General features: G+C 53.8%; 1 protein-coding gene across 2 annotated transcripts in view; it reads right to left on the reverse strand.

The window, feature by feature from the left end:
- Positions 1 to 4872: 4872 nt before the first annotated feature.
- The window catches only part of SEC14L5 (SEC14 like lipid binding 5), a gene marked incomplete at both ends in the record, with an annotated part of 38125 nt that continues 26034 nt past the window's right edge, over positions 4873 to 16963 (reverse strand). For both annotated transcript variants that reach the window (XM_082856465.1, XM_082856464.1), the window contains 8 exons: positions 4873 to 4978; positions 7263 to 7441; positions 9028 to 9255; positions 9730 to 9864; positions 10871 to 11005; positions 14620 to 14791; positions 16389 to 16459; positions 16553 to 16641. In XM_082856465.1, coding sequence (XP_082712591.1) covers positions 4873 to 4978; positions 7263 to 7441; positions 9028 to 9255; positions 9730 to 9864; positions 10871 to 11005; positions 14620 to 14791; positions 16389 to 16459; positions 16553 to 16641 — 1115 coding nt within the window. The remainder of the gene's footprint in view (positions 4979 to 7262; positions 7442 to 9027; positions 9256 to 9729; positions 9865 to 10870; positions 11006 to 14619; positions 14792 to 16388; positions 16460 to 16552; positions 16642 to 16963) is intronic.

Raw genomic sequence — 16963 nt, forward strand, 5'->3', positions numbered from 1 at the left:
GCACCTCCTCTGCTCCCCCGGCAGCCCTTGGCCTCCTGCTCCAAAACAAGGGACCCTTCCAGTGGTTAGGACTCAGCGCTTTCACTGCCGTGGGCCCGGGTTCAATCCCTGGTCGGGGAGCTAAGATCCTGCAAGCTGCACGGCTGCGGCCAAAAAAAAAGGGAATTCCGGGCTTCCTGGTGGCACAGTGGTTGAGAGTCCGCCTGCCGATGCAGGGGACACGGGTTCGTGCCCCGGTCCCGGGGGATCCTACGTGCCGCGGAGCGGCTGGGCCCGTGAGCCATGGCCGCTGAGCCTGCGCGTCCGGAGCCTGTGCTCCGCAACGGGAGAGGCCACAACAGTGAGAGGCCCGCGTACCGCAAAAAAAAAAAAAAAAAGGGAATTCCACGACGCCTGTGACACCTTACTCCGTGTCCCAGGGGCGCTCGCAGGAAGGACAGGGGCCACCCCAGACAGGCCCCCGCCCCCTCCTGATGTCAGGACTTGGCTGTCCTCTGATGCAACTCTGGGACTTCGGTAAAACCCAGGGGAGAGGGCAGAGCAGCCCAGAAAGATGGACAGCAGGGCCCTCACCTTCACCTGGATACCTGGCAAGTAGAATCCAGGAGCCCACTCCCAAGACTCGGTGTTGGCAGTGATGAGTGGGGCCTAGAGGCCCGCATTTAATACACTGAAAACTGCACATGTGTCTGTTCATGCACTGTATGCATATGTGGTGGGTTGAATAGTGTCGCCCCAGAATTCATGTCCACCCAGGACCTCAGAATGTGACCTTACATGGAAGTAGCATTCTTGCCAGTGTAATTGGTTAAGGGTCTTGAGATGAAATCATCCTGGATTTAATGGGCCCTAAATCCAATGACTGGGTGTCCTTATATAAGAGAAGACACAAAGAGGTGAAGGCCAGGTAAAGACAGAGGCAGAGACTGGAGTGATGTGGCCACAAGCCAAGGAATACCAGGAGCCTCCAGAGGCTGGAAGAGGCAGGAAGGATCCTCCCCTAAAGCCTTAGGAGGGAACACAACCCTGCCAACACCTTCATCTCAGACTTCTGCCCTCCAGACTGTGAGGGAATCAATTTCTACTGTTTTAAGCTACAACTTTGTGGTAATTTGGTACAGCAGCCCTAGGAAACTAATACACTATATTTGTGCTTTATATGTTAAAAACGTGATTTTTTTGTGCCACCCTCTTCCCTCCGAGAACCAATCTGCAACCCCTTAAGGGTGATGTCACCCCTGTTGAACATGCTCTTGAGTCTTTTAAGCAATAGCTGAGTAATTCTTGAACAAATCCAGGGAAACCTCCAGGGTTCTAGGAAGTAGACAACAGAGGTACATCCAAATCTAAAACGTTTAATGCTTCTGGTTGGAGCAAACGATCCGGTGAACAAGAAACATCGTGTTTTCCTGGCTGAAACAGACTGTGTGATCAGTTCATTTTACAGGGGGAGAAATTCCAGACGCAGGGTAGGAAAAAAAGTCTCAACCCGTGGGGAGAACATTCTGTAGCTTGTTGAGGGAAACACCACTTGGAATGATGCTCTTACAGATGAGTGGATGTGCCCAGAGAACACAAGAAGTTTCTAAAAAGGGAAAGTCAGAGGTAACTAGTATCCCAATCTCCCACTTTTCTCCAGATGCACAGTGTGTAAAACAGTGACGGATGTCTTCACAGGAAGTCTGGAGTCTTTGGATGAGAAGCATTAAATAATCAGAATAACCACTGACTTTTATCAAGAGCTTTCCATGTGCCAGGCTGAGGACTTCACAGCCACTCTTGTTTCATCCCACTACAACCCAGTGAATGAGGTAGGCTCTGCTATCCCTATTTTACAGATGAGGATATTTAGGCAAAGAGAGGTTAAGTCACCTGCTGGAGGTCACACAGCTAGTGAAAGGATGGCTGCGGCTTGAACCCCACTTTGTCGAGATTTTATGACCCAGGCTCCTAAACCCAGTGCCTGGGCAGGTCCTATTGCTAATGGGCCATTTCTGTCCTGGCCACAATAGGCTAATGAACAAGATGGAGGAAGAAACCAAGGCAAGGAGCTTCCAGCCCTGGGGTCTGGGGAATTTAGAAGCCAAGAGCTCGGCAGCGCTTCCTGGGATTTTTAACCCCAAGCCTCCCAAAGGTAAGAAGAATGGCTACTGACTGATGATGCTCCAACATGGGCCCCAGGGACCTCCAGCACAGAAGAACAATAGCAGATGCCACTGTGGTCACCTGCTGCTCCTGTGGCCCAGCTCCCTTTGTCCATTGGGTGACTGGCCCTCCCCTACTCCACTCTTGCTTCTGGAGGGAATGTCGATCACAGGACCCCCAGCCTCTTGGCCAGTATGTCCACAAGAGTGAGTACGTGACTTGCCCAGGGCCAGTCAGAGCCTTCTCTGGGATTTGAGATGGAAAGAGTCTCTTTCTGGCTTAGAGATTGAGAGCCCTGTGGTTGTAGGCTAGGGGCTGCTGGCAGCCACCTTCCCCTGAAGGTGGACAAGAGGACAGGCCAGCATGCAAAGTGATGCAGAACCAAGAGGCCTGGGTGAGGCTAAGGATCAGCACAGGAGCCTGAGGACACTGGGCTCCTGCATGCAGTCGTACCGGAAGCAAGCAAGCACCACCCTCGGCCATCCCAGTTACAGGAGCCAGGGAATTCCCTTTGTTGCTTAAACCTGTTTGAGCTGGGGCTTTCCCGAGGTGGGGCGGAGAGCAAGCTCTCAAAAAGAGAGGGTAGAGGCTCCTCATCGCTGCGGCTGCTAAGTCTGCACAGCTGATAGCCGACCTTCCTCTCTGGAATCAGCAGATCCAGGTTCCACTTGTCAAAAGCTACTTATAAACTCAAGTGAAGGAAAGGCTTCTCCATCCTTCACTGGGGGCTAGTCCTAGACACTAAGTGTGCGGGGAGTGCCAGGGCAGCTTACCCCAAAATGCTTCTAGTTTGTAGAGACAAGCTAGAAATTCACCTAAAGATAGTTGAAAATATTGCAGATTGCTCCCAGCGAGAAACGCCTGGTGACATGGGAGCAATTTGTTTTAAGAATGTCTCCAATCTCCCTCCCTCTCTCTCTCCCTCATGCATGTACACATACACCTTAATGCAGGATACAGAGTTTGGGATTTTGTTCCTATATCTGAGAAGTGAACTGAAAACCTTAAAGGTGGGCAAGGCTCCCTCTCTGCAGGGAGAAGGGGGTCTCTGAGGACGGCTCCTTCCCTCTCCTCCAGGTATGGGGTTGAGGGTGGCATGGAAGTAGGTCCTTGCCCCGTCATGTCGAGCTTGCATGGAGGTGACATCCCCTTGGTTGTGAACCCACCCCTTGGGCAAGGCCCAGCGACTCTGGGTGTCAGCCAGAGACAACCCCAACTGTAAGCAAAGCTGTGAGATGGGAGTAACGCTGAGTCTCTCGCCCCAGACTGTGGAGCTACTTCAGTGAAGTCCCTCCCAGGCAGACAATGCAAGCGAGTGATGTGGGCTAGGGGTGGGTTGATAGAGAGGGGTGGGGACTGGGGTGGCCCCATCCAGGGGCGCAGCTGTGTTGTCTTTACACAGCAATAGTGGCTCTGTTTGGCCAACACTCCTATATGCTTAAGTGAAGCTGTAAATCCTGATTTCTGTGTGAAATGCCCCAATTTTTAAACCTTTTGTTTAGGCAAAAAACAAAAACACTAAAAGCAGGCCGGGGGCTTCCCTGGTGGCGCTAGTGGTTGAGAGTCTGCCTGCAGATGCAGAGGACTCGGGTTCGTGCCCCGGTCCGGGAAGATCCCACATGCCGCGGAACGGCTAGGCCCGTGAGCCATGGCTGCTGAGCCTGCACGTCCGGAGCCTGTGCTCCGCAACGGGAGAGGCCACAACAGTGAGAGGCCCGCGTACCGCAAAAAAAAAAAAAAAATTAAAAGCAGGCCAGATCAGACTGCAGGCTGCCAGTGGTGACCTCTGACCTGTTGCCTTTTTGCAGGCCCAGGAAATGAAAGGAGAAATGTCCTCAGACCCCAAGGAGACCCACACCCCTCCCATGCAGGAACTCGGGGAAAGTCTTTCAATATTGGAGCTGGTTCTGGGGGTCAGATTTGCCCCAGGGCAGCTGCAACAAAGTCATAGCCCCCACACCACAGGGGAGTCCTGATGACACATTGAGAGCCTGGATCCAGCCTTACCTGAAGCAAGTCCTCCTACACTGGCCAGTTACATGCACCCATGATTGGTCACCCTTTTTTGTTTAAGCCACTGGGAGGTGACTTACAACCAAAAAAGTTTCAATTAAACAGATTCCCAGGAGAGAAAGGGACCTCCAGAGAGCATAAAGATAGCCAGAGCCGCTTTATCACTGCCTGGAACTCAGCAGAAAACCTGGGCCTTCCCACCCTCTTCAAGTCAGGGGTGGTCAGGGTTAGGCCTGCCCAGTCACGTGCTGGGAAAATGAACTTCAAGTCCAGGGTAGGCGGCTCCCCCCCAAAGTGGGGCCTGTAACTCAAATGACTGCTCACCAGCATATCCTGGGACCCAGGGCATCGCTATGGGTTTAGATGCTATGGCGAACACCCAACATTCTTGCTTCTTATGGAGGGAACCCCAATAGTCTTAGGAGGCCACCCCAGGGAAGCAGAGCCAGAGGTGGCGGGGTGCAGGGGGGCACTGAGCCTGATGACATCCCTGAGCCCCCAGACCTGAACGCGGTTAGCCCACCCCTTGGCTTTTCGTACGCGAAGCCCCATCTGAGATGATTCTGTTCTCACCACTTCAAGAGCCCACAGGGCTCCAGCCAGCCCGATTTTGGCTATGTCCAGATCCAGGGCTGCAGCCCACATGGTCCCAGGCCTCGTGGATACTTGTGGATGTGGGAGGCGAGCAGGCTGCCCCGCAGGGCTCGGTCCTGACTATCTGGAGACCAGGGAGCTGCTGTGGGACTGGCCGGAGGAGGAGGTGGTGGCGCTGAGCTGGGAGAAGCGGCTGGTGCAGGATTCCAGGCTGGACATGGAGCCCCTGGGGAGGAAGCACACGCACGTTGCCTTCTGGTGGTGACACAGCCCTGGGTGCAAATGAGGCCCCAGGGCCCTTTCCACAGGGCTGGTAACCGCCCCAGGCACAGAGGGCAAGTGCAGAGGGAAAAGCAAGTGAAGCTGTGATGAGAAACGAAGCCCAGCCCATTTCCCTGCACCCACTTCCCCGCAAGAAGAGCCCAGCCTTCCACCTACCATTCAGGGGCTTCCCTGACCCGGGGGCCTAGCATGGCGCAGAGGGGACCCCGTTATCTCCAGCCTCCCCTCTCCGCCTCCTTTCAGCTCCTCTGACACCTGCCTCCCATCGTGGGACCTTGTGTGTCTACACCTGCTGCCAGAAGCCTTTTTCTCCTGCCCAATTTGCCCAGTCAAATCCCACTCCAGACTACGGAGCAGCAGTGTCCAGGAGACCTTTCTGCTATGACAAATAACAGATGTCCCATATCTGCGCCATCCAACACGGCTGCCATTGGCCACATGGGGCTGCTGGGCATTCTAGATGTGGCTAGTGTGACCAGGAACCGAACTTTTCATTTTATTTAGCTCTAATCACTATGTTTAAATTGTTACCTTTGGCTAGGAGCTACCGGGTTGGAGAGTGCAGCCTTAGGGCCCAGCTACTCAAAGTGTGGTCCGGGGACCAGCAGCACCAGCATCTCCTGGAGCTTGTTAGAGCTGCAGACTCTCCGGCCCGCCCCAGAGCTGCACAATCAGAGTCTGCATTTTGACGAGCCCTCCAGGTGATCGTGTGCACACTGCCTAGATCTCAACTCCAATGTCACTTCCCAGACACCTCCCCCACACCCCCGCACCCCTGCCCACCCTGTGCCAGGCCTGGTCCTGGGCTCTGACAGCGCCCTATGTTAAGGCCTCTAGCACCTCCTGGAGTGTGACCTTGAGCAAGGACCCCAGGCTGGAATAACTTCATGGCATCTATCGGTGCTCGGGTGTGGATACGTGGTCTCCTGCTCCATGATGGCAGACCCTATCTGTCTGGCCTCCCCAGGGCCACCGGTTGCCCACTGAGAGCAGCCTTGAACTGGTTCTCTCCTGACACTGTTGAAGGTCAGGGCAGCAAGGTTCCCCCACACTGACCACACAAGACAGGCTGGCAAGCAGCATCCGGCCCACCCCTCAGCCTCCACCTGCCCTTCCGACGGCAGCAGCCCCCAGATGCAGGTGTCTGTGTGTCTGAGTGCCTCTGGACCTCAGTCTCTCTCTCCCACATTGAGCCCCAATGGCCAAAACAGGCTGCTTCCCAAAGGGAATCACCACCCTCTGACACCCTGTGGGGTCTCCCTTTGGAGTAAAGATGCTGGCCCAGCATTTCTTTTCTTTTTTGGGGGGTGTGCTTACGGCTTGTGGGATCTTAGTTCCCCAACCAAGGATTGAACCCACGTCCTCGGCAGTGAAAGCGTGGAGTCCTAACCACTGGACCGCCAGGGAATCCCCAGGCCCAGCATTTCCTGTGCCAGCTGCATGTGCCCCTAGGATCCCTGGAGCTCTGCCTTGGATATGGGTCCAGACTCAGTACCCTCTCGGAGCCTCAAATTTACTCATCGGTAAACAATTTAAAGCATCATTTTTAGAAGGAAACTACACAGATATATCACGAAGCAGGATGCAAAATCACACTTGTTTTTAAAAGATAAAACACAAGGTATGGAAGAAACCACTATTGAGTGCTTACTGTATGCTCAGGTGAAGGGCAGGCTTCCCCCAACCATCTCATCCTCAGGACAACCCCATGACGTAGGGGCTCCTAGTTAACAGTTGGGGCTCAGAGAACTAAAGTGACTTGCCTGAGGTCACAGAGCAACCAGGAAGTGCCGGAGGTCTTAACCACTACACATCCCTGTCTCTCTGACAGCAACACTTGGGGAGAGTTGTCTGTGAGGCATTATTCTAGAATGTTCTAGAGCAGTCCAAACCCAGTTTTATGGAATTCTAGGAGTGAGGGGAGGTACACATAGGAGGGCTCAGGCTCCCCTTCTCCCCCCACCAATCGATCTGGTATGTTAGGCTTCTGTGCATGGCTTCATTTGAAGGCAGGGTTCTGCAGCTGAGGCTGAAGCAGCACAGCGATCTGATCGCTCATGAAAGGGCGCTGAGCCACGGGCAAGTTTAACAACACCCATGCCAGGGCCCCACCCTGGAGAAGCTTGAGGGCAAGCAGAGGAGGTGAATCCAGTGTCCCTGGCCCAGAAGGAAGTGGCCTCAGGCATGCTGTGGGCCTGGTCTGGAGGGGAGTCGGGGGCCCCTCGTACCTGAAGTCCTCAGACGCCAGCACCTCGTAGTAGTAGAGGAGTTTGCACCTGGGGCCAGGGCTGTGCAGGGCCATCAGGACATCCTCCACGCCTGGGAGGCTGCAGGCCATGTGGCCAGGGGCACTGTGCATTTGCCACTGGAGCAGGTAGACGCCAGGCCACTGGGTCACGTGGGAGCCCTGAAACACAGCAGCCACACGCCTGAGGCCCTGGTCCACCAGGGAACAGGAGGCCCTTTCTAAACCAGTCCACCAGCAAATCCTTCCTTTTGGGGTGTCCCAAAGCCACCTTTGCTTCCCCTCCGCTGTTACCCCATATCCCTGGCAGCTGAGAGCCTTCCTCTTAATCGAGATGGGGGGTGGGGGTCAAGGCCTAGGGGGTGCGGCTATAGGACACCAGAGGTGTGGTTTGGTTAAACACCTGGATTTTGTTGGGCCCTTGTCCTGCCGAGTGGGATTTGCAAATTGAGGAGACCTGGAAAGGGAGCTTAAATGTGCTTAGAGTTTGTTGAGGGCAGAGGGACAGCAAGAAAGGAGGGTGTTAGGTTTTTTTTGTTTTTTGATTTTTTTTTGCGGTACGCGGGCCTCTCACTGCTGTGGCCTCTCCCGTTGCAGAGCACAGCCTCCGGACGCGCAGGCCCAGCAGCCATGGCTCACAGGCCCAGACGCTTCGCGGCATGTGGGATCTTCCCAGACTGGGGCACGAACCTGTGTCCCCTGCATTGGCAGGCGGACTCTCAACCACTGCGCCACCAGGGAAGCCCAGGAGGGTGTTAGTTCTTATAAGAAGAGCAACTTTGAAAAAGGGCTGGGATGTTCGGTGGGACCCTGGGGCGGGGGTGCTGGTGTATGATGTGACAGCTGTCTGCTCAATTCCCTTAGGAGACCTCCAGTAAGATCTGCACTGCTCGCCAGTGCGTGCGTGGGTGCGTGTGTGTTTGAGGCTGGTGATGTTTGACCTGCAAGCACTTGCCTCACAGAGAATGTGGGGGTCAGCAGGGGTGGCTCACGTTCTGGTGACACGTCCGAGTGCTGTTCCCAGACCTACAGTTTCTCTGTTGCCTGGGTTCTGAAAACTTGACTGTGCATAAGGGATCACAGTGAGAGGTGAGGGATACAGACACCAGGCCCCACGCCCAGAGGTTCTGAGCCGGCCCTCCTGCCGTGGGCCCCAGCAACCTGCATCTTTGACAAGAGTCTCGGAATTCTTAGGATGGGGCCCTGCCAGAATCTTTCTCCCCAACTGTCCCGCAGGGTCTCTGAGGCCAGAGACCAGGTCCAGTTTGTCCATTGCTGTATCCCCAGAACCCAGCACACAGTGGACACTCAGTCCTGAGTAATGAATGAATAAATGAACGAAGAAACAGAACCTAGGAACTTCCCTGGTGGTGCAGTGGTTAAGAATCCACCTGCCAATGCAGGGGACACGGGTTCGATCCCTGGTCCGGGAAGATCCCACATGCCTCGGAGCAACTAAGCCCGTGCGCCACAACTACTGAGCCTGTGCTCTAGAGCCTGCGAGCCACAGCTAATGAAGCCCATGCGCCCTAGAGCCTGCACACTGCAACTACTGAAGCCCATGCACTCTAGGGCCTGTACTCCGCAGCAAGAGAAGCCACGGCAATGAGAAGCCCGCGCACCGCAACGAAGGAGTAGCCCCCGCTCGCCGCAACTAGAGACAAGCCACGCACAGCAACAAAGACCCAACATGGGCAAAAAAATAAATACATAAATAAATTAAAAAAAAAAAAAGAAAGAAACAGAACCTGGATGCTCTCCCCTTCCCGGCAGATGAGGGGGGCCTCCACACGGCTGTAATCTGCACCCAGGGCCCAGCCTTTGTCTGTCAGCTGCCCGCCAGCCCTGGCACCAGGCTCCCGGGGGCCCGGCTTGGGAGCCTGCTTGGTGTGGTACAGACTGAACATCACGTCCCCTTGCAGGATGTCAAAGTCCCAGGTGATGACTGACTCCCTCTCCAGAATCTCCACTGCGACCTACGTGGGGACAGGTGACAGGTGAGGTCTGAACGTCCAGCCTGGTGGGAGCCAGGGTGGGGAAGTTAGCTGCAGGGGTGTGGGTGCCCACCCCGGTCTCCATTCCCTCAGCCCCGACCCCAAGTCCAAGAATTGCTCTGGACAAACAGAACCACCTCTGACTGAAAAATGCCTGGGAGGATCCACCCTGAAGCAGGGTGACCGCAGGGTGACCCACAGCCAGTGACCGGATGATATGAGGGTACAAGAGGCTGGCCCCCTGCCATGCTCTCCTCACGGATCAGGCTGGGCTAGACCGTGGCTAAAACCAGCTCTTGGCTTAGCTTCTGCCCCGCCCTCCTTACAGGTTTCTCCTGAGCCCTCATCCTCTACACATCACTGGCACAAGAACCCTCCACTCAGACTCCACTTCGGGGTCCCTGACCTACAACGACACCCAGCCCAGCAGGCCCGCCCAGGCCGGGACCCCGGCACCTCATGGGGGGCCCCGCGGAGCACGCTGGCCGACTGGTAGGTCTCTCTCCACTGCTGCAGCTGGTCTTTGTGCTCCTGGTCCTCTTCCGTCAGGTAGAGGGACTTGGGGACCAGCCCTCCTTCAGGGACATTACACTGGGGGACAAAGACAGCAGAGACAGTCAGGGCCCAGCCAGGCCTGGCTGACCCACAGAAAGGTGCTCTGTGACCCCTGAAACCACACTTATAACATGCATATATATCCTGACAACTGGGGAGACCTGGGTAAGCTTGGCAAAATTCCTAGGAAACGTCGTTTTTTGTTTTTTGTTTTTTGTTTTTTTGCGGTACACGGGCCTCTCACTGTTGTGGTCTCTCCTGTTGCAGAGCACAGGCTCCGGACGCGCAGGCTCAGCAGCCATGGCTCACGGGCCTAGTCGTTCCGCGGCATGTGGGATCTTCCCGGACCGGGGCACGAACCCATGTACCCTGCATTGGCAGGCGGACTCTCAACCACTGCGCCACCAGGGAAGCCCAGGAAACGTCATTCTTTACCCTGAAATCGTGAAAGCTTGCTCTTTGAGATTTCTGTTGGAGAAAGGAAAAGGGCTGCCCTCCCACAGTCATGAGATAGGGTCACCCCTGCCTATCATCTCACCCTCCAGGGCAGGCAATAAAAGTGGTCTGGGGGGAAAAAGGGGGTCTGGGGCCGCCTCGCCTGGAAACAGTTTCCTGATCATCCCCTGCCATGAGGCTGTGGGCTGGGGATAAGTCCCTCTGGGTACACCAGCTTCGGGGTTCAGGCCGCTGGGACACTTGAGTCCCCTCCCCTTGCAGCAGAGTGTGCAAAGCCAGCAGCTAAACCCTAACTGCTGCCTAGCAGCGTCCTGGATGGCAATACAGAGGGGGAAGCCTTTGCCTGGCCTGGTCTCTGAGCTTTCGGGAAACTTCTGTTTCGCTCACTATGTTTGAAAGAACCAAGGTCAGGCCCCTCCTTCAGAGAGGACAAGCTCTGCCCCAAAGAGCCAGCAAGGCCCTCCCCATGTCAGAGCACACACAAAGGGCCTGCCCTCCTCCCACCTCCCATCCTCAGCCCTGCCTCTCGGAGGCCACAGACCCTCCCCGTGCCGTGCCGTAAGCGCAGGGCCGGCTGGGGCCTCACCAGGCACTCTCCCCCGAGGAAGTCGGGGATCACTTCTTTGTCCAGGTAGTCGACAAGGCCTCCGGGACCCTGATAATTGCTGCCACTGTAGATGAGGAACTTCTGCCTGGTGTTCTCATTGATGAAGGGGCTGATCTGAGAGGAGGAGATGGGGCAAGACGGAACGCTGGTGTTTTTCTAATTGAAGTGTAATTCACAGAACACAGTTAACCATTTTAAAGTGAACAATTTGATGGCTTTTAGTTCATTCACTATGTTGGGCAACCATCACCTCGAATTCCAAGACATTTTCTTCCCCCCAAAAGGAAACCTCAGACCTGTTAGCAGTCACTCCCCTTTCCTTTCCCCTCAGCCCCTGGAAACCACCAATATGCTTTTTTTTTTTTTTTTTTTTTTTGCCTATTCTGGAGATTTCATAGAAATGGGATGACACAACATGTGGCCTTTTGTGACTGGCTTCTTTCACTGAGCGTCACGTTTTCAAGGTTCAACCACGTTGTAGCATGAGTCACAACTCCCTTTTCACCTAGAGATTGCCATACTGAGTGTAGTCAGTCAGAGGAAAGACAAATATATCACTTGTATGTGGAATCTAACAATGTGGTACAAATGAACTTATTTACAAAACAGAAACAGAGTCACAGATGTAGAAAACAAACTTATGGTTACCAAGGGGGAAATGGGGGGGGGGAGGGATAAATTGGGAGGTTGGGATTGACATATACACACTACTAAATATAAAATAGATAACTAATAAGAACCTAGTGTATAGCACAGGGAACTCTACTCAATACTCTGTAACGACCTATATGGGAAAAGAAACTAAAAAAGAGTGGATGTATGTATATGTACAACTGATTCACTTTGCTGTACAGCAGAAACTAACACAACACTGTAAATCAACTATACTCCAATAAAAATTAATTAAAAACATAAAAAAGAAAACAAAAGAACTCCCTTTTCATGGCTGAATAATATTCCATTGTGTGGATGACCATGTTTCATTTATCCCGGATGGAAAGTATTTCAACACCAAGCTCTAAGCTGCACGTCAGTCTGGTTTTTCACGGCATCCCAATGCTGGGGTGGTGCCTGACTCAGGAAATAGTTGGGGAAGGAAGGAAGGAAGGAAGGAAGGAAGGAAGGAAGGGAGGGAGGGAGGGAGGGAGGGGGGAGGGAGGAAGGCACTTAGCACAGTAGAGCACAAGCCAATTCAGCAAGGAATGCCACAGGCAAAAGATCATTTGGGGGACTTCCCTGGTGGTCCAGTGGGTAAGACTCCATGTTCCCAATGCAGGGGTCCTGGGCTCAATCCCTGGTCGGGGAACTAGATTCCACATGCATGCTGCAACTGAGAAGTCTGCATGCCACAACTAAACATGCTGCAAAAAAGACACCGCATGCTGCAGCTGAGACCCGATGCAGCCTAAATAAATAAATACTTTTAAAAAATCATTTGGGAACTAGAAATCCCACCTGTGTGGGTCACACTCCTTCAGCCCCCATCCCGGGAGGTGGTCCCCGTGGGCCTCAGCAACCTGGCTCTGTGCACTGGCTTTCATCTGGTGTGGCCAGTGGGGGAAAGGGGGCGGGGGCAGCAGGAGATGGGAGGCGGGTGCGTCTTCCCTGCTCCCTCCCTGCTCCAGTGCCCCTGGCAGCTGCCACCCTCACCTGCCGAAGCTCTCTCAGGGCTCCAGTAACAAGGACATTCCCTCCTCGTGTCCCTCCAGCCCTGGGGTCGTCAGGGCTTACGGCAGTGGCCAGCCCCTGGGGCCTCCCCATCCTGCCCACACCCCTGAGGAGTTCTGCTGTGTCACACCCCCACTGGAGTCACCTGGGTGAATCTGCTTCTGTCCAGGACCCCGACCGACTGGCTCCCACCCCCACCCGACGTGCATCTTCTTAGGAAATCTCCAAACAGCAAAGAAACTTAATTTTCACAAAGATCAGGATATTTCAAGATAAAATGCTACAGTAGCAGATCCTGCCTGTCCCTCCCACAGCTCCTGTTCCCCAGCCCATCCCCAACGGAGCTGTAAAGTAGCCCCAGAAGCTAGGGAACTTTCTGCCCCAGAAGTCTGCTCATGTCCTCTCCTCCACCAGTCCTGCCATGGCTCCCTACTGCCCCAGGACAAGGTCCCATCTTCGCCACAGCCTGGACTCTGCAGGCACTGGGCCCTGAGCATCTTCCCAGCCTCCTCTGGCCACTGATTTTTCAGTCCCTCGGAAGCACCCAGCCGGGCCCTGCCTCCAGGCCTTTGTACATGCTGTGCAGGTTAGCCACCACACCCTTCCTCCCGCCCTTCTCCCACTTGACTCCCACTCCTTCCTCATGTCTCAACCCATGTCACCTTCTCAGTGGAAGCGTCTTCAGCTCCCCAACCTAAATTATACACGCCCTCGCCCCCTGACTTAGTCTCCCCAAGAACCCTGAACGTCCCCAAGCCCATGTCACAGGGCATCATGAAGCAGTTACTCACGTGGGGCTATTGGATTTCTCTCCCCCCCACACCCCGTGACGCAAGGGTACACACTCTGCATTCCCAGGGCCTGGAGAGGTGCCTGGCACACAGCAGGCACTTAGTAAAACACTGAATCCATTTAACTTTCAACTCACAAATCTACCCTGATTGAACCTCTAGGGAGAGCAGAGATTCTCAGGCTTTCCCAGGCACCGAATGCCAAGGGCATTCGGTAAGATGTTGACCCCGAGTCTGTAGGATGGAGAGGCCTGCAGACCACACTTCGGGAGCAAGGCCTCAGGGCAGTGGTTTTCAACTGCAAGTGATAATCCGGTAGTGGTTGTGATATCAACTTAGCTCTGTGACTAGCCTATTTTGAGTGGAGTGGACTAGAAAAGAATAGCAAAGAGCATGTTGTAAGTAGTTACGATAACCACCACTTGAGAATCTGTTGTTTCGGGGGTGTGTGTGTGTGTGTGTGTAGGCACGAGCCACACGAGGAGACCAGGTGGCAACATAAAGTGGGTTGTGGGCAAAAAGTTTTAAAATCCCAATAGCACAGGATCCCAACGCTCTTCGGAATCAGCTCACAGGAGTCCCAGGAACGTTGTACAATTCTAAGTGTGGCCCTCCCGTCCATGAAGCAGGACAGTGGACATGTAAAATGTGGTCCACCCATACAATGGAATATTATCCAGACATAAAAAGGAATGAAGAAATGATTCTTGCTACAACATGGATGAACCTGAAATCATTATGCTAAGTGATAGAAATCAGACACAAAAAGCCTCACATTGTATGATTCCACTCACATGAAATAGCTAGGACAGGCAAATCCACAGAGACAGAAAGTAGATGAGTGGTTGCAGGGGGCTGGGGGGAGGAATGGGGAGGAACTGTTAATGGGGACGGGGCTTCCTTTTTGGGGTGATGAAAATGTTCTAGAACTAGCTGGTGGTGATGGTTGCACAACTCTGTGAGTATACTAAAAACCACTGAATTCTATACTTTAAAAGGGTGAACTTTTTGTTTGTTTTTGGGGTTTTTTTGGCTGTACCATGCGGCTTACAGAATCTCAGTTACCCGACCAGGGACTGAACCCGGGTCATGGCAGTGAAAGCCCGGAATCCTAACCACTAGTCCACCAGGGAACTCCCAAAAGGGTGAACTTTATGGGAAATGAAGTATATCTCAATAAAGCTGGTAATTAGAGGAAACAATGCAGGATAATCGGGCGGAGCAGCTCACAGAGGGCCCCTCCCATCTCAGGCTCCTGGTCTTTCTTACCAGCGTCCAGAGCACAGGGAAGATGCGGGGGGCTCGCACGATGAGCAGCCGGCCCAGGGTCTCAGGGTAATTGTCCTCCACCACCTCGATCATGCGCAGCAAGGCCTTTATCCCTGGCCGCCACAGGTGCCGCAGGCTGAGACCCTCCAGGTCCACCAGGCAGGTCCAGGAGCTGCGGCAAAGATGCCCCCTCACTCTACCTCGCTCGGCCACCTCCCAGGGCCCCCAACACCATCCTCAGGGACCTGGGAGCCCACAGACAGGGATGGAGGGAGAGGCTCAGTAAGGCAGTGCTGGGAGCAGAAGGGGCAGGGACCACAGGGCACTCTTGTGGACCCTGCCACCGTGGGGAGGCCACGTAGCATGGAGGCTCTGAGTGTGCACACCGAGGCTGAGCACCCAAATTCAAGTGCCTGAGAGCTGTGTGACACAGGCACCTCCTCATCAGGACAGCGGCAATCACAGTAACAGTCCCCAGCTCATCCATTGTTAGGATTAAATGAGATGGTCTATGTAAAGCTCTCTGCAAGGACAGGCACATAGCACATGCTCATTAAAAGCCAGTTTTTACTACTAATTGCTGAAAAGATGCTGACTGCTAAATAGAGCACACACTCCAGAGCCAGATGGCCTGGGTTCAAATCCCAGCTCTGGCATGTGTTGTGTGGCTTTGGCTAAGTTACTTAACCTCTTTATGCCTCCATTTCATTAGAACCAATTCATTAGGAAAATGACTGTTTGGCTGCAGCAAGTGGTCCCCGGGAGCCTGTCCATCCAGCTTCATTCCCTTCACCTTGCCCACTCACTCCTAGGAGTGCCTTCATGACACCCTGTCATCTGAGCCATCTGGGGGGCATTCTGCTTCTGGCCAGGATGATGATTGATCGATTCCCCACTCCAACCCCAATGGATGCCCCTTTAGGAAAGCTCTAAATAGCAAAGGAGCTTAATTTGCACAAAGATCAGGATATTTCAGGATAAAAACTTCAGTAGCAGGGCCTGCCTGTCCCTCCCTTATAGGCTGTGATAGGGTGACATGACTCAAGGAGCTTGGAAGAGTCCCTGCTACACAGGAAGTGCTATGTGGTGTTTGCATCACCTCTTAAAGTCATGGCTTACAGGATCTTAGTTCCCTGACCAGGGATTGAACCCAGGCCCCAGCAGTGAAAGCGCCGAGTGCTAACCACTAGACTTCCAGGGAATTCCCATTAAGTCATTGGTTTTGATAAGCCATAAAGAAACCCTAGGAAGGGTTTACAGAAGAGGAAGCCACAGCTCAGAAAGGTTAAGTGCCTTTGGGGGCAATGCCACTGTAAGGACTGGTGTGGGAAACTCCGCTCAGGAATAGGAGTTTGGGGCAGCCCGAGGAGGCGGTGGGTCACTGGATGTGCCATGACACCTGCGAGGTCCGCCTGCCTGGGACACTGGCAGGGTGGCTCTTGGGGTGGGAGCGCTGGTCTCGAAAAGCCAAGTGCAGGAGGCTGCATGGCACGGGGAGAAAGTCCGCGAGCCCGAGCCAGATAGGACCGGGTTCAAACTCCAGCTCTGCCCCTTCCCCGCTCAGCAGCCTTGGAAGACCTCAGCACTCTGAGCCTCAGTTTCCCCTCTATAAAGAACAGGGATGCTGAGAGCCCCTGCCTCGTAGGGTAACTGTAAGAATTGGGGGAGGACATTTCCGTAAAGCATCTAGCAGGCTGCCTGGCACGGCATCCATGCCCAGTGAACTTTGGCTGTTTTTACTGTTTGGGGGAGTTTGCCTGGGTTCTTGCCTGATGGGACGGCCAAACTGTTTTGTGTTCCCTTCACACCGCTTCTGTCCTTCCTCATTGACGCAAAGAACCTGGAAAGCAGAGAAGGTGCTGGCGAATGTTCACTTGGCTGCTCCAGCCGCAGGAAACCCCGGGGGCTCCCAGGAGCGGGGACCCCAACTCACATGCTGCAGCAGCACCTCCTCCCCCACGGCCTTCATCAAGCCCTTGGTGTCCATGTGGCCCAGACGCAAGATGTACAGGGGGCGGCCATCTTTGGGGCGGGGCCGAGCAAGTGGAGAACAAAAGGGAAACAGAATTACATACTTTTACATAATCCTTCATATATATTATATATGTACAATCAATTCTTGTTATTTGCGGTAGTTAATTTCTATAAAGTCACCTCGAACACTGAATCAAGGAACTCAGAACCACTGCTTCTAATTGGGGAATAGGAGGTTAAGTTTCTGCCAGCCTCTGGTCGTGACATTTTTGTCAGTCGATCGATCAGTGTGTAACTTTGTTCTGCGTGTGTTTCTATTTGAGGACACGTTGTTTAATTTACACTGTTGATTCATTAACGTTGAACGCAT

The sequence above is a fragment of the Leucopleurus acutus genome (assembly GCF_964270905.1).
Source record: "Leucopleurus acutus genome assembly, chromosome: 16".
Lineage (NCBI taxonomy): Eukaryota > Metazoa > Chordata > Mammalia > Artiodactyla > Delphinidae > Leucopleurus > Leucopleurus acutus.